We start from the raw sequence: 18,017 nt of genomic DNA, 5'->3' as shown, positions 1-18,017 counted from the left end.
GGGGGTTGTGAGGTGTGTGTGTATGTGTGTGAGTGTGCATGTGGGGGGGTTGTGGGGGATGTGTGTATGTGTGTGAGTATGCATGTGGGGGGGTTGTGGGGTATGTGTGTGTGTGTGATTCTGATGTAGTGGAGCTGAAGGAAAGATGCTGAGCAGAGGTCCAGGGGGTCATTTGCAGCCCTTTTCTCCACCTTCCACCCTTGTTAGCCAAGTGGGTTTTCAAGCTCTTGGTGAGTGCTCATATTAAGCAGCACTTCTTAGCTTGCCCAGGATGAGGGGAACTCCTGTGAAACCAATCAATCTCCTGGGCTCTTGAGGCCACTTGTGCCACCATGCATACCACTTCTATGGGCCATTTTCATTAAAATGGTGGTGATGGCTGCTGACCAGTGCAGGCCCTTGTCTCCTGAGAAGAGTGGTTGGACCTGCCCAGCAGTCCTCCCTGCAGCCACCTTCTGATGGTCCTGTAGAGCAAGTAGGAAGGCCTTTGGCTTTCAGAGCCTCTCAGTCTAATCCATTCCCATTTTGCACCACCAGCAACCTCATATGTGACAGAGACAGATGAGCGCAGCTGCACTGTCCAAGCTGCGTCCCTCCCTTGGTCAGGTGATTCACTGTGGGTCACTGACTATGACGAGACTACTTAGCATCCCAGGAAAGTCAATCTCCTTGCTAAATGGGACCCTTTGTTTGGTAAATGTTGGGGTCAATTAGAAGTTCTACTCAGGCCAAGATAGAGTCATAAGGACTAGATTTACCTTCCCATCTTAAACAACAAAAAACTAGGCAAAATAAATGCAACAAGGGTTTTCAGACATTGGACATAGAGTCGTGCAGGACGGTGGTCCCTGAGAGGGAGAGCAGTGGAGGTGAGCCCTGCAGCTTCCCCCGCTCACGGCCTTGGGGGCTTCCTAGGCCACAGCATGGGGAGGGGACCCCACACAAAGCCCAGGAGTCTCTAAATTCATGAGACAGAGATAGGAATCTGGGACACCAAAGCAGCTGTAACTCTCAACGCAGAGTGCCAGACGGGCAAGAGCTGCCCAGAGAGAGAGCTCTGGAATTCCGGAGAGGATGCCCCAGTCCTCAGCTGGGCACTGATGGACACATGTGTGTGAGCATAGGGGCTCCCATGGCAGCTGCGGAAAGAACTCCAGAAAGGACAGGCAGAAAAGTCTCTGAGCTCATGTGCATTAGGGAATAGTTTGTGCTCCCAGCAGCCACAGGAGGATAAACTTTGGGTACGATACTCAGAAGGGTATTACTTCAATGGTGGAGAACAAACAGCCCTGGACTGAAAGCTGCTAACAGCTTAAAAAGCAAGTCTACAAGTCTTCTTGGAGACTTGATTGATTCTAGAACTGGGCCAGGAAATACATGAGCCAATAATTAATGCAATAATAATATAATGCCAAATTAGCCGGGTGTGGTGGCGGGCACCTGTAGTCCCAGCTACTTGTGAGGCTGAGGCAGGAGAATGGCATGAACCCCGGGGGGCGGAGCCTGCAGTGAGCCGAGGTCGCACCACTGCATTCTAGCCTGGGCGACAGTGAGACTCGGCCTCAAAAAAAAAAAAAAAAAAAAAAAAAAATATATATATATATAAAAAATGCCAGAAAATAAGAAAGGGCTCAAAAAAGGCCACAATGTTGGGGGGTGGGGGGATGTCAAAGGGGAACAGGACCCAACTGAAAGAGTTTCAACAGCCAGAGCTGGAACATGTAAGAAGCAAAATAAACAATGGGGTGTTGGATTACAACACAAGGTACAAAATAAAAATCCATTTGTTTATACTGATATAAATGAATCCCAAATGAATGAATGAATGGAGAAATCTTCCATGCAGAGGAATTCCAAGTAATTCATGCTCTTCCCTCAGCGAGGTGGAACATAACTCTCCACCCTTTGGTGTGGGCTGTACGTAGCAGCTTCCTTCCAGAGGATGGGTTGGAAAGGGAGGAAGGAGAATAACTTCACGGTGGAGGAAGCTAATGATCACCACTTCTGCCACGTGACCAAAGCCAACGTCGAGAGTGAAGCCATGCTGACAGCATGTCCCCTTGATATGGTGTGATGAGAATGGTACTCAATCTCTGTGATCTTCCACAGAAAAGAATCCCGTAACCCCTTTCTAATCATGAGGGGAAAAAGTCAGACACATCAATGGAGGGCCATTATGCAACATTCCTGACAAATGCTCCTCAAAGTAGTCAATGCCACCCTAAACAAGAGAAGTCTGAGAAAGTGTCACAGCCAAGGGATTCCGAGGAGGCATGGCAACTAATTGCAGTGTGGGATCCTGGACAGGAAGAGGACAGCAGGGGAAAAGTAAGGAAATCTGAATAAAGTGTGGATGCTGGTGAAAATAATGTAGTGACATTGGTTCACTCCTTGTGACTAACATACTCGTGTACCAGGCTAATGTGTGATGTTAATATCAGGGGAAACTGGGTGGGGGGAATATGAGGACTCTGAAGTATTGTAAATTTTGTACAATTTTTCTGTAAATCTAAAGCTTCTAAAATAAAAAGTTTATTAAAAAGTAATTATATAAACTTAATTACATAATATTTAAAACAAAGGCAATACATATTTTTAAAGCGTTCACTTTACCAGATTATTTTAAATATTAAAAAGGGACCAAAACAAAATATCCAGAACAGCTGAAGTAGCTACTTCCCCCTTCTTCTTTCCCTCCTTCTCCTTCCCATCCTCACTATGACAGCCATTCCTGACATCACAAGTGATGTTAGTGGCTCCATAGAGTAACATAATGTAGTGTATAATTTAGATTTAAAAACCTGAGTTACTTCATTACAAAAATAAATCAGGCCACTCAATGCCTTCAGGTTGAGCTATCCCTTGAGATAAGCCATCAGCCCGTCTAGGACCCTTCTGGTTTCCAGACCTCCCAGTCTCTTGTGAGTGGCAGGTGTCCATGATGGAGTGGGTAGGGCTGGATACGTGGCATGGACCTCCACGGCTTCTGCACCCATCTTTTACAACCACCGTTACCCCTACTGTGCACCTGCTGTTCACTTTCCATCTCCTCAGCAACTCGGAAATGTAGACGGTTCCTGTTTCTCATGTGAGACACGTAGGACTAGGAGAAGTGAATTCACTCCCCTACTCACAAAGCTGGAAAGCGGCAGAGCCAAGCTTCCAACTAAGGCACGTCTGATCATAAAGCCCACAGTCTTTCTGCTGCAGCACCTGTCTTCCAGCTCCCTGCCCACCTGTCCCAGTCCTTGCCGTCCTTGCTTTGTAATCCTGAATGGCTTGGCCTAGGGAGCTCCTGCACTCACACTGCCAAATCACTGCTCTGCAGCTGCTGCGGTCACACAGACACACAGTCAGGCATGCACAGAGGAACCTGTAACTAATGCTTAGTCCTGAAGCTCACACAGTAGATGCACCTACCTGTATGTAAAATGGAGTGTACAAAAAGCTTACCTGTAGAACTTTCACTGTCACCATTGTGATCCTTCCATCTGATAAGGTTTCTGGAAGTAAGAGAAAGAGCTATGTTGCAATGTACAGTGTGTGCCCTAGCTTATCCTGACCTTTGCCTTCAGTGTGCAATCACAAACCTTTAATGGTCCTGGCAATTTGGCATTATGGTGGAGCCGCTGATTAGTGATTTTGTCTTTAAATTTTACTCTCTTCAACTTGGCCTGGAAATGGATACATCTGACAGGGAAGAAGGCAAGTTATACACAGTGTCTGTCAGGTTACACTATGTACCTAGAGGTGGTAGCATTTTGGTTGTAAAACATCAGTGTCAATGTTGTATCTGGGCAAAGTAATACAGTACACAGTTCTATTTCAGTTTCCAAACCAGAGGAATACAAAGAGCCTATGCAAGTCAATTGTAAAAACACTACTTATTTTAGCAAATGCTTAAAAATGTGTGAATTCTGGATATTATAACAGTAAAATGAAGTTCATTTCTGGCTCATTCTTTTGTAGGACATACTTGCTCACCTTACAAAAGGAATAGAGGTCTGGAGACGTTGACACTTAGGAATATAAATTTAATTAACACCACCTTTATTTTTCACTGTAAATGACAATCTCTTCCCCTTGTAGCACAGCAAATGCAGGCACCCACAGAAATTCAGGCCTATGGATTGCTTTGCTAATCCTGGTATGTCCATGGGCAGGTCTTGCATGTGAGTGAGCATTGCTCAAGGTGCAAAGAACACCACTAAGCAGCACCGCAGAGCTTTCAAAGAGGGCTTTGCATATTTGCACAGGCTGTTGCAGACATGAGGGTGGTGCTTTGAGCGGGAGCCCCGGGATGATTTGGCCCAGGTGTAACATGGCCCCTCCCCAGCCAAGTGGCAGCCCCAGAGAGCAGAGTGGAAGAGCATATTGCTGTCTTGCTCTACCATGTTTTCCAAAGACATGAAATTTAGTCCATATGTTTAAATCTCTCTTTGGCTGATTGCCTTGTGCAGTTGATACATACAGTACAACAAAATAAAAATTAGAAAATAAATCTGTTTGGGAGCAAACTTGAAGGGGAGAAAATGATGTAGCCCTGTGCAGAAAGCACATGTGAGCATCTAAACATGCCATTGTGTGTGTGTGTGTGAGCATGTGTGTGTCGAGCTGTGCTTCCACTGATGAGGTTCAAAAAGATCCTTTGTTATTGACAAGGAGCCAAAGCACTTTCCTAATTTAGGAGGCCCTCCTTGGGTTGCAAGAGTGAGGACCCAGGCAGATGGCGATGTTGGGATCCAGGGGAGAGTGGGCAGGTCTGGTAATGTCAGGAACAGCATGCAGCTGCCTCCAGGTTGAGCCAGTCTTCAATGGCATCACCAATGGGAGGGGTCTGGAAGGACAATCCGTGGGATTTATTATCCTTTGCTGTCCCCATATGTGTGGCCCTGGGATGGAGGAGTCAGGCCCTCTGGCACAGAGTCCATGAATGTGGCTCAGTTGGTCTCCTTCTTCCATCTCTTGCTGCTGCTCCTACATTTTCATCTATAGCCTAAAATCAAAGAGAAAACAAACTTACTAAGTCACAAAAAACAGAACCTTTTGAAGATAATGCCTTGGTAAGGAGCATCATAAACACTAAAAAGGTCAGAGCCAACAAAGGAAGACTTTTGTGAGCCCTTACTAGGTGTCCCTCACGACTGTGGTTCTGAGGGAGATGCTGAAGAAATGGGCACTCCTGAAGGAGCCGAGCCAAAGCAAGCAGATGAGAGTAACAAAACTTCACATCTGGCCGGGTGTGGTGGCTCATGCCTGTAATCCCAACACTTTGGGAGGCCGAAGTGGGTGGATCACCTGAGGTCAGGAGCTCAAGACCACTCTGGCTAACATGGTAAAACCCTGTGTCTACTAAAAATACAAAAATTAGCTGGGTGTGGTGGTGGGCACCTGTAATCCCAGCTGCTGGGGAGGCTGAGATGGGAGAGTCGCTTGAACCCAAGAGGTAGAGTTTGCAGTGAGCCGAGATCACGCCACTGCACTCTAGCCTGGGCGACAGAGTGAGATTTTGTCTCAAAAATAGAAAAATAAAAACAACTTGATGTCCAGTGGACATTTTACATGTGCAGGGCACTGTTCTATGTGCATTAAATATATCAACTTCATTTAACTTGTGCACGCCTATATCACTATCCTCATGTTACATTTGAGGGAACTAAGGTTCAAACTCGTTAAATATCTTGCCCAAGGTCACACGGCTCATAAGTTTGAGAGTGAGGATTTGATCCGGGGGGTCTGATGATAAAGCCTACACATTTAAAAACTTTCAACACATGGCATGTTATATTTCACCTGTACCCCTGCCCACACCCTCCCCAGCATGCTTTTTTCAAAGCATACAATTCACTGGCTTTTCGTATAGTCACAGAGTTGTGCATTCATCACCACGGCTGATTTTAAAATGTTTTCATTACCCCCAAAAGAAACCCAAGACCCCTTAGCAATCACCGTCCTTTCCCTGCCACTGCCCCCAGTCTCCTTTTTCCTGACACCGCAGCCCTAGGAAACCCTGATCTACTTTCTGTTTCTACAACTTACCTGTTCTGGACATTCATATATAAGGAATCATATAATATGTGGTGTCTTGTGACTGGTTTCTTTTACTCAGCATAATGATGTCAAGGTTCATTTATATTACAGCGTGTATCAATATGTCATTTCTTTATATTGTGGTGTAGTAGTTTATTGTATGAATAAGCCATACTTATCCATTCATTATTTGATGGACATTTGGACTGCTTTCACATTTTGGCCATTTATAATTCTGCTATGAACATTTATATGTGTTTTTCTGTAGACTCATTTTAATTTCTCTTGGGTGTACACCTAGGAGTGCAATTGCTGAGTTACACATGATAACTGTGTTTAACCATTTAAGGAATTACCAAACTGTTTTCCAAAGTGGCCACAGCGTTGTACATTTGTACTAGAGTGTATGAGGGTTCAAATTTCTCCACATCCTCACCAACACTTGTTATTATCTCTTTTTTTTATAGCCATCCTTGTTGGTACAAAGTGCTACCTCATTCTAATTTTGATTTGCATTTCCCTGATGGCCAGTAATATTGAGCATTTTTCATGTGCTTATTTTTCCAGCTATTCTTTTGAAACTAATTTGGGATGTCATTTCATCAATAAATACTCATAGAGTATACCTATAGCAGGATAAAGACACTTTTAAAGAACATAACCACAATATTGCTATCACTACCTAAAAAATGTCTTTAGTTATTACATATAGAGTCCTCAGATTTTCTTGTTTTCCGTGTTTGTCTCATGCTTAAAAAAATTAATTGGTTTAATCTAGATCCAAAGAAGGCCCACACTTACATTTGGTTAATATTTCTCTTGGGGGTCTTGTTTGTTTTTTTCCAGCTCAGGGAAATGGATGATGGGGGGACCCATTCCCCTGAGCTGGAAAAAAAGAAAACAAATCCCGAAATGTTGTTCCTCTGCTCTCATTCCACAACAATCAACACAGAAGACTTCTGTGGCTAGATGTGCAGGGATTTCTCCTCACCAACAAGCAAGGAATCAGTTCTGCAGCAGACACCAGCAGGTGTCCTCCAATTCAGTTCTGACACTGTCTACCTGGAGAGCCCACAGGTTGAGGGCTCCATCTCACCAGACTGCTTCCACTTAAGATGCTTTCACAAGCCTCAGCCAGCTATAATTCAGGGAACCCACAACTCCCTCCTTGGGTTTGATTAATTTGCTAGAGCAGCTCACAGAACTCAGAAACATGTGCCGACATCTACCGATTTATTATGAAGGATATAACAAAGGATACAGATGAAGAAGTGCAGAGGGAAAAATATGGGGGAGGGGGAATGGGGCTTCCATGCCCTTCCTGGGTGCACTACCCTCCAGGAGCCTCCACATGCTCAGCTCTCTGGAGGCTCTCTATACACTGTTCTCCTAAAGCTTGTATGGAGACTTCATTGGATAGGCATTTTGAAGCATGGACAACCATGTAGATATGTGTTTGGACAAAAAGGGTATGATCTAATACTAATAGACTGAGTGGGGAACCCAGCAAGTCCTGTCTCTTCAGATTCTTCTTGGTCTCTCTGTACAGCATTCCTTCCTCCTGGGATGAGGCAGGGCCCCTTCAGAAATGGGGAACTTAGGACCTACCGTCAGACAAGGTAGATCAGAGAAACGTGGGGGAAGATTAGAGTCCTGCATTGGGGACAAAAAGGAGCAGGGGAAAAGAAGGTAGGAGAAGGTCAGAAAGAGATTCTGTTTTCTGAGGCCTGCTTCTGAGACCTAAAGTGCCCCCAAAGTTGTAACAAAAGAGTGTAACAAAGGTCATGGGAGTTATGAGCCAGGAACTGTGGATAGAAACATACATATGTACATATGTGTATGTGTGTGTGTCTATGTATATCTCTCTCACAACCCCCTCTCTGGTCATTCTGTTGTTTTTGAAGAAACTGGGTTGTTGGCCCTGTGCAATTTCCCATGTTTGGAATTTTGCCAGTTGTATCCCCATGGTGTCATTTAACATGTTCTTCTGTCCTCTGTATTTCCTGAAAACTAGTAGCTGAATCTAGAGGATTGATCAGATTTAAGTTCATTTGGTTTGGGTTTTGGCAAGACTACTTCATGAGTGGTGCCTCTACTTACTTCCACATGTCTCTCCTTTCATGCTATTGAGATTGATCAATAGATTCAGGTGTTGTTAACTGAATATATATAATTATAAAATTCCCCCATCAGCTTTTTACCTAATACATTCCATAGCCATTGATGAGCACTGCCTAAGTCCATTATCCATCAAGGAGCTGGCTTTCCTCATAACTCTAGTAAATGCCTCTTAAGAGTGCAACAGTGCTTCTTCTATCACGCCCTACTTCCCTCATGTTGCAAAGTCATGAAAATGAGAAGGTATCGGCTATTTTTTTTTTTGAGACGGAGTCTCACTCTGTCACCCAGGCTGGAGTGCAGTGATGCGATTTCTGCTCACTGCAACCTCCATCTCCCAGGTTCAAGTGATTCTCACACCTCAGCCTCCCCAGTAATGGGATTACAAGCGTGTGCCACCACGCCTGGCTAATTTTTGTATTTTTAGTAAAGATGAGGTTTCACCATGTTGGCGAGGTTGGTCTTGAACTCCTGACCTCAAGAGATCCTCCTGCCTCAGCCTCCCAAAGTGCTGGGATTACAGGTGTGAGCCACCCTGCCTGGCCAGTATCAGCTATTAAAGGGCCATTTTATTTTTGTATTAATTATGTAATAAGGTACTTAATCCTTCCATGCTAGACTGAAAACTTCCCAAGGGCAGGCACTAAGTCTATTTTGCTAGTTCTCAGTGCCCCCCCACCCCCAACTGGGTCCATGGTAGGATCTTGGTAAGCAGTTGTTCAGTAAGTGAATGACTATCAGGAACTTGTTACAGTATACACTCTTTGAAGATTTCCTGTGATACAAGTGTTGGTGGCATTTTTGCTTATAGCTTTTCAACAACTTCCCTATTTTCAGACGATGCCACTGTTCAACAGTAAACTAGGTGAAACAGGCCGTAACTTAGATATACACACAAGAGACATTTGAAATATCAAATTCAAGCCTGGCAATTCAGAATGCAAGCTCATTTTTTTTTTTTTTTAAACAAAGCCTCTTTTCCCTAATTGAACCAGAAAATATGTGGCCCTTTTCCCTCCCAATGTGTAGCTCCAGTTCTCCTTGACTAACTGAGTAGCTAATGGAAGATGGGGCCTGTTCCTGCTCAGCTTGTGAAATCTGACTCTCAGTCCAAGGCTGTGTGGCTTCATATTTTGGATCTGAAAAGAAAATGCTTTTATTTAATCCTGATTTATTAAATTCAGGTTAGATGTGTTGCAAAACAGGGAAATGTTATCTAGCATCTTCCTGCTAATACTGAATCTTTGGTTCTTCTGAGCCACTGTGTCTCACCAGTCTTCCTATGGAAGATGGCGGGAATGTTTCTAATCCCATTTTGAGCCTGAGTGCTTGCAGCTTTTGCAGAAAAAATCACAATTCATATCATAGTCACCATCTGAGATTCACCTCTCATCTCACTCCCTCTCCTACTGATTTAGTTATGCTCATCTGAAGTAAAGCCTGCCTGACTGGGTGCAGTGGCTCATGCCTATAATCCCAGCACTTTGGGAGGCTGAGGCAAGAGGACGGCTTGAGCCCAGGAGTTCAAGACCAGCCCCGGCAACAAGATGAGATCCCCTCTCTACAAAAAACTTAAAAATTAGCTGGGCCTGGAGGCACACACCTATGGTCCCAGCTACTTGGGAGGCTGAGGTGGGGGGATCTCTTGAGCTGAATTGTCAAGGCTGCAGTGAGCTGTCATCACACCACTGCACTACAGCCTGGGTGACAGAGTGAGGCAAGATCATGTCTCAGAAAAAGAAAAAAGAAGAAAGAAGAAAGAAAAAGAAAGGAAAGAAAGAGAGAAAGGAAGCAAAAGAGAAAGAAAGAAGAGAAAGAAAGAGAAGAAAGAAAGAAAGGAAGAAAGAAAGAAAGAAAAGAAAAGAAAGGAAGAAGGAAAGAAAAGAAAAGAAAGGAAGAAGGAAAGAAAAGAAAAGAGCTGCCCGCTGTAGCTGAAAGATAGCACTTAGATGCTAACGTGGAATTTTGAAAGCAGGAGACCTTTTTTCAGAAAACTCAGGCAAGGCAGTTGCGAGGGCACAACTCAATGCCCTCGTGAGGCCTCAAATCTCTGGGGCCTCACACAAAGATGAGCTTTATGTGGACTTTACCAGAAGTTCTGGGGATGTGGCCAGCTAAGAGCTGTGGCTGTCACCAATTTGTCATTGATGTGACACTAACAGAGAGAATGTACATCTTACCAAGACAAGGTAGTTCCAAGTTCAGGTTCTGTAGCATCATTCAGCTCATCTGAAAGCTTGTAGTTGATTTTATATATTGCAGCCCATTCAAAAATAATCTTGTAAAGCATAGTGTTTGCTTAAACATGAGACAGCTTCCAATGTGGCTTCCGTTTAGTGTGACACAAACCCGTTGTGGACTCTCTATTTTACCACAGAAATTGTTATAACCACGTCTATTGTCTTCCAGAAGGACACTTAAGAGTCACTTTTAAAACTTGGCCTGTGCTTTCCTATTAAAAACCACTGTTTAAATGGTGGTTTAGGCTCCTGTTTGGTATGCAGTGCAGCTAGATCACCCTGCATTCACAATGCTTAACAGTAAAAAAAAAAAAAAAAAAAAAACAACACTGCTGCAATACCAACAGTTAAAATAAAAGCAATTGCATGAAACACACTGCAAACTAGTTTTAAATTTTTATCTTGATGTAGGCACTTAAGAAAAAGGAAAGGATAAAAAATAGTTGGAGACACAGTGATTCTGAGGGTAATGTCTGAGTTCTGGGGCTTGCACTCTAGTCATTAGGTCTTCATCTAAGCAGCGCTACTCGAACATGTATGAACCACAGTTAAAGCACTATGGCTCCCAAGAAAATAAAACAAACAGATCAGTTTTCCAGATGTTAATTGGAGATGTTTTGAAAGACAGAAGCTTCAGAAGGCAGACAAATGTTAAAGAGAATGTGTCTTTACAACATTCACTCAGCATTTAGTGAGTACCTAGCATGCACTAGGCACTACAGCAGCATTCTCAGACCACTAGTTTTCTAGATCCCCTTTCCATTCATAATAGTCTCAAGATTATTAAATTTAAATAGCCTCAAGATCCCCTTTACATTCTTAAAAATTATTGAGGACCCCAGAGAGTTTTTGTTTATTTGGGGTTATATCTACTGATATTGACCATATTAAAAATTAAAACTGTATATAAATGTTTAAATGTTTTGGCTGGGCATAGTAGCTCATGCCTATAATCCCAGAACTTTGGGAGGTGGAGGCAGAAGAACTGCTTGAGGCTAGGAGTTCAAGACCAGCCTGGGCGACATAGCAAGACCCCCATATCAATAAAAAAAAATTTTTTTAATTAGCTGAACATGGTAGCACACGCCTGTAGTACCAGTCACTCAGGAGGCTGAGGTGAAAGGATTGGTTGAGCCTAGGAGGTCAAGGCTGCAGTGAGCTGTGATTATACCACTACACTCCAGCCTGGGTGACATAGTGAAACCTGTCTCTTTAAAAAAAAAATAAAGTTAAATGTTTTAAGTAAAACATTTTAAAAGATTTTATTAATTTATTTAAACACTTCAATAATAAAACCATTGTATGTTAACCTAATATAATTTTATGAAAAATAGCTATAAAAACTTTTATGAAAGGAACGGCATTGATTTACGTTTTTGCAAATCTTTTGTCGGGTCTGGTCTAAGAAGACAGCTAGCTTCTTATATCAGCTTCTGTATTCAATCTGATGCTCTAAGTTGTTTCGGTTACCCCAGATATTTTGTTAGAAAAGGAAAAAGTGTGTTAATAGCCTTTGGAGAAAATCGTGCCTATTCATTCTTTGACATTCTACCAAAACTGGACCAGTAGTAGTTTTTTAAAAGTTAGTTGCATTGTGAAATCTGAAATTATATCAATGACTGATATAATTTTTCACTTGTTACATTGAAATCCATTAGTCTTACTCTTGCATGATTGTGTGAAATCATGCATCATTCAATTAGAACTATTGGTTCACTGAGTTATGTAACTCTTTTGAGCGTTGACACATTTCATTATCTAAGATAAAAAAACCACATTCATTAGTGTCATCACCAATCCTATCAGGAATGCCTTAAGTACTGGGAAATAGGTAGACACATTTTCCAACGCTGAGAATTTTCCAAATTTGCTTGAATTTTATCATTGGCCAAAAATACTGTCAGTTCTTGAACCGTCAGGCTCACTGCATTTATTATCTCTGCCATCTTTGGTCTGTCAGCACTTCTTTCATGTAAAGATAACGTTCCATGAAAAAGAGTTGCTGGTTCAGCTCACAGTTGAATCTCAGATGCACATTTCATTGGGAAAACCTTGTGCTTCAGTGTGTACCATGGGTTCTCTGTGTGTGTTTCCCACTGAGTCACACAGAATATAAAAAAGACATACTCAAGGGTTGAAACTTAGTAACGGTAATAATTTTTAGTGCTTTTTAATGACTTTTTAAATATTATCTTTTTTTCCAGCTTTAATGGATGAAACAAATTATTGCTTTTTTCCCTGCAAGTGTGAGATGGTAAAGAAAACGCAGTGACTACCAGTATAAGCTGATGCCACTACCTTGATCCCGGCTAAGGCACCCGCAGTTTTACCCACTGTTGCTTTTGCACCAAAGGTATAAGTGTCAATACAACAAAGAGGGGCAAATAAAGTCTTAATAGTATGAAAATGATTTGACCTTACAAATCCCTGAAGGAGTTTGGGAGACCCCCACAGGTCTGTAGAACAGTCTTTTAAAACTCCCCACTAGATATACAGTTTGACATAGACCAGACTTTTTTCTTGCAAAGGTGGAAGACAGATAATAAATAAAATACACCGGGGGTGCTGTAACCAAAATAAAGCAGTGCACTGTGACAGAGGGGCTATTTCAGGTTGGATGGCCATGAAAGGCTGTGGAGGCAGTGACGTTGAAGCTGAAACTTAAGAGCAGGTCGACTGGGATAGCCAGCCCAGGCTTGACGGCAAGAGCTCACAGGGAATGTTCTGGGGATGGCAGGAGAAGCCCCTTGCTGGGCATAGTGAGGAGGGGGAGTGCAGGGAAAGAAAAGGTCAGTGAGGCCGTCAAGGTGGGAGCTGGATTTTATTCAAAGTGCAACGAGGATGCCTCTGTAGGGGTGTGAACCAAGGTGAAAGGTGATGTCCATCTTGTAGCCTTAGGACATCTCCCCTCACCCCACTTCCACCTCCATTCTTCTCTAGGGGACCACAACTGGGTTTGAAATTCTAAACCCTAGTTGTAAATATAAGTGAAAAAGAAAATCCCAAAAGATTATATACAGCATGAACCTGGGGGGCGGAGCTTGTAGTGAGCTGAGATAGCGCCACTGCACTCCAGCCTGGGCGACAGAGCGAGACTGTCTCAAAAAGAAAAGAAAAGAAAAGAAACAAGAAAAGAAAAGAAATGCTAATTTTAAATTTTGGGTGAAAAACAGTGGCAACTAGGATAGAGAAGCCCAGTGATTTGAGGGGAAGCATAGAATTAATATACAGAAAATTGGCTGGGCACAGTGGCTCATGCCTGTAATCCCAGCATTTTGGGAGGCCGAGGTGGGCAGATCACTTGAAGTCAGGAGTTCGAGACCAGCCTGGCCAACATGGTGAAACCCTGTCTTTACTCAAAATACAGAAATTAGCCAGCCATGGTGGTGCATGTCTGTAATCCCAGCTACTCAGAGAGGCTGACATGAGAATCGCTTGAACCCAAGAGATGGAGGTTGCAGTGAGCTGAGATCACATCACTTCACTCCAGCCTGGGTGACAGCACAAGACTTCATCTCAAAAAAGAAATATATATATACACACACATATACACACGCATATATATATACATACACACACACGATTTATATTTATATATATATGATTTGATTTCAAGATAATCATTTCACAACCTAGACTAACTCACGATTCTGACCTTGCTGACGGGATTGCTGTGAAGATCAAATAAAAATGCACATCAAAGTGCCTGGTCTACAAATACTGGCTGCTGAAGTCCACCGCTTAAGAGCCATGGCAGTCCTTCAAAAATCTTATCTCCACCCTTACAATCAAATCCAAGTTGACTATCACAATGAATTTTCATATGCGAGTGACCACTATAGTAAACACACCAAAGAGGCCTTTTCTTCAGCCCTAATTAGATGTTAAAAGCGTGAATAGCAGGTGCAGCCAGATGACAGGCACCGGCTCAGCATTCCACCCCATTCTCTGACCAATCCTCACAACAACCCCTTGAATAGGTACCACTGCCCTTCCATTCCCCAAAAACACCCTCACTGGTGATCCCTGGCCAGTTCTTTGTATGGCCAGTTTAAGCCCCTGGACCTAACGGTAAATGAATATAGTTCTTTTTTTTTTTTCTTTTATTATTATTATTTTTTTATTTTTTATTATTATTTTTTATTATTATACTTTAGGTTTTATGGTACATGTGCACAATGTGCAGGCAAGTTACATATGTATACATGTGCCATGCTGGTGCGCTGCACCCACTAACTCGTCATCTAGCATTAGGTATATCTCCCAATGCTATCCCTCCCCCCTCCCCCCACCCCACAACAGTCCCCGAAGTGTGATGTTCCCCTTCCTGTGTCCATGTGTTCTCATTGTTCAATTCCCACCTATGAGTGAGAATATGAGGTGTTTGGTTTTTTGTTCTTGCGATAGTTTACTGAGAATGATGCTTTCCAATTTCATCCATGTCCCTACAAAGGACATGAACTCATCATTTTTGATGGCTGCATAGTATTCCATGGTGTATATGTGCCACATTTTCTTAATCCAGTCTATCATTGTTGGACATTTGGGTTGGTTCCAAGTCTTTGCTATTGTGAATAATGCCGCAATAAACATACGTGTGCATGTGTCTTTATAGCAGCATGATTTATAGTCCTTTGGGTATATACCCAGCAATGGGATGGCTGGGTTGAATGGAATTTCTAGTTCCAGATCCCTGAGGAATCGCCACACTGACTTCCACAAGGGTTGAACTAGTTTACAGTCCCACCAACAGTGTAAAAGTGTTCCTATTTCTCCACATTCTCTCCAGCACCTGTTGTTTCCTGACTTTTTAATGATTGCCATTCTAACTGGTGTGAGATGGTATCTCATTGTGGTTTTGATTTGCATTTCTCTGATGGCCAGTGATGGTGAGCATTTTTTCATGTGTTTTTTGGCTGCATAAATGTCTTCTTTTGAGAAGTGTCTGTTCATGTCCTTCGCCCACTTTTTGATGGGGTTGTTTGTTTTTTTTCTTGTAAATTTGTTGGAGTTCATTGTAGATTCTGGATATTAGCCCTTTTTCAGATGAGTAGGTTGCGAAAATTTTCTCCCATTTTGTAGGTTGCCTGTTCACTCTGATGGTAGTTTCCTTTGCTGTGCAGAAGCTCTTTAGTTTAATTAGATCCCATTTGTCAATTTTGGCTTTTGTTGCCATTGCTTTTGGTGTTTTAGACATGAAGTCCTTGCCCATGCCTATGTCCTGAATGGTAATGCCTAGGTTTTCTTCTAGGGTTTTTATGGTTTTAGGTCTAACATTTAAGTCTTTAATCCATCTTGAATTGATTTTTGTATGAGGTGTAAGGAAGGGATCCAGTTTCAGCTTTCTCCATATGGCTAGCCAGTTTTCCCAGCACCATTTATTAAATAGGGAATCCTTTCCCTATTTCTTGTTTTTCTCAGGTTTGTCAAAGATCAGATAGTTGTAGATATGTGACATTATTTCTGACGGCTCTGTTCTGTTCCATTGATCTATATCTCTGTTTTGGTACCAGTATCATGCTGTTTTGGTTACTGTAGCCTTGTAGTATAGTTTGAAGTCAGGTAGTGTGATGCCTCCAGCTTTGTTCTTTTGGCTTAGGATTGACTTGGCGATGCGGGCTCTTTTTTGGTTCCATATGAACTTTAAAGTAGTTTTTTCCAATTCTGTGAAGAAAGTCATTGGTAGCTTGATGGGGATGGCATTGAATCTGTAAATTACCTTGGGAAGGATGGCCATTTTCACGATATTGATTCTTCCTACCCATGAGCAGGGAATGTTCTTCCATTTCTTTGTATCCTCTTTTATTTCCTTGAGCAGTGGTTTGTAGTTCTCCTTGAAGAGGTCCTTCACATCCCTTGTAAGTTGGATTCCTAGGTATTTTATTCTCTTTGAAGCAATTGTGAATGGGAGTTCACTCATGATTTGGCTCTCTGTTTGTCTGTTATTGATGTATAAGAATGCTTGTGATTTTTGTACATTGATTTTGTATCCTGAGACTTTGCTGAAGTTGCTTATCAGCTTAAGGAGATTTTGGGCTGAGACAATGGGGTTTTCTAGATATACAATCATGTCGTCTGCAAACAGGGACAATTTGACTTCCTTTTTTCCTAATTGAATACCCTTGATTTCCTTCTCCTGCCTGATTGCCCTGGCCAGAACTTCCAACACTATGTTGAATAGGAGTGGTGAGAGAGGGCATCCCTGTCTTGTGCCAGTTTTCAAAGGGAATGCTTCCAGTTTTTGCCCATTCAGTATGATATTGGCTGTGGGTTTGTCATAGATAGCTCTTATTATTTTGAGATACGTCCCATCAGTACCTAATTTATTGAGAGTTTTTAGCATGAAGGGTTGTTGAATTTTGTCAAAGGCCTTTTCTGCATCTATTGAGATAATCATGTGGTTTTTGTCTTTGGTTCTGTTTATATGCTGGATTACATTGATTGATTTGCGTATATTGAACCAGCCTTGCATCCCAGGGATGAAGCCCACTTGATCATGGTGGATAAGCTTTTTCATGTGCTGCTGGATTCTGTTTGCCAGTATTTTATTGAGGATTTTTGCATCAATGTTCATCAAGGATATTGGTCTAAAATTCTCTTTTTTTGTTGTGTCTCTGCCCGGCTTTGGTATCAGGATGATGCTGGCCTCATAAAATGAGTTAGGGAGGATTCCCTCTTTTTCTATTGATTGGAATAGTTTCAGAAGGAATGGTACCAGCTCCTCCTTGCACCTCTGGTAGAATTCGGCTGTGAACCCATCTGGTCCTGGACTTTTTTTGGTTGGTAAGCTATTGATTATTGCCACAATTTCAGCTCCTGTTATTGGTCTATTCAGAGATTCAACTTCTTCCTGGTTTAGTCTTGGGAGGGTGTATGTGTTGAGGAATTTATCCATTTCTTCTAGATTTTCTAGTTTATTTGCATAGAGGTGTTTGTAATATTCTCTGATGGTAGTTTGTATTTCTGTGGGATCGGTGGTGATATCCCCTTTATCATTTTTTATTGCGTCTATTTGATTCTTCTCTCTTTTTTTCTTTATTAATCTTGCTAGCAGTCTATCAATTTTGTTGATCCTTTCAAAAAGCCAGCTCCTGGATTCATTAATTTTTTGAAGGGTTTTTTGTGTCTCTATTTCCTTCAGTTCTGCTCTGATTTTAGTTATTTCTTGCCTTCTGCTAGCTTTTGAATGTGTTTGCTCTTGCTTTTCTAGTTCTTTTAATTGTGATGTTAGGGTGTCAATTTTGGATCTTTCCTGCTTTCTCTTGTGGGCATTTAGTGCTATAAATTTCCCTCTACACACTGCTTTGAATGCATCCCAGAGATTCTGGTATGTTGTGTCTTGGTTCTCGTTGGTTTCAAAGAACATCTTTATTTCTGCCTTCATTTCGTTATGTACCCAGTAGTCATTCAGGAGCAGGTTGTTCAGTTTCCATGTAGTTGAGTGGTTTTGAGTGAGATTCTTAATCCTGAGTTCTAGCTTGATTGCACTGTGATCTGAGAGATAGTTTGTTATAATTTCTGTTCTTTTACATTTACTGAGGAGAGCTTTACTTCCAAGTATGTGGTCAATTTTGGAATAGGTGTGGTGTGGTGCTGAAAAAAATGTATATTCTGTTGATTTGGGGTGGA

The 18,017-nt window shown here is 42.1% G+C and overlaps 1 protein-coding gene across 1 annotated transcript in view; it reads right to left on the bottom strand.

Annotated features, from left to right (window-relative positions):
• Positions 1–4,017: 4,017 nt before the first annotated feature.
• LOC100453345 (phospholipid-transporting ATPase IB) overlaps positions 4,018–18,017 on the bottom strand; it is a 534,685-nt gene continuing 520,685 nt past the window's right edge. Inside the window, exon 21 of the mRNA XM_063715074.1 lies at positions 4,018–4,996. Coding sequence (XP_063571144.1) covers positions 4,907–4,996 — 90 coding nt within the window. The 3' untranslated portion in view covers positions 4,018–4,906. The remainder of the gene's footprint in view (positions 4,997–18,017) is intronic.

This window comes from Pongo abelii, chromosome 14 (assembly GCF_028885655.2).
Source record: "Pongo abelii isolate AG06213 chromosome 14, NHGRI_mPonAbe1-v2.0_pri, whole genome shotgun sequence".
NCBI lineage: Eukaryota > Metazoa > Chordata > Mammalia > Primates > Hominidae > Pongo > Pongo abelii.
The sequence above is the reverse complement of the archived record's forward strand: the minus strand, read 5'-3'. Positions and strand labels throughout refer to the sequence as shown.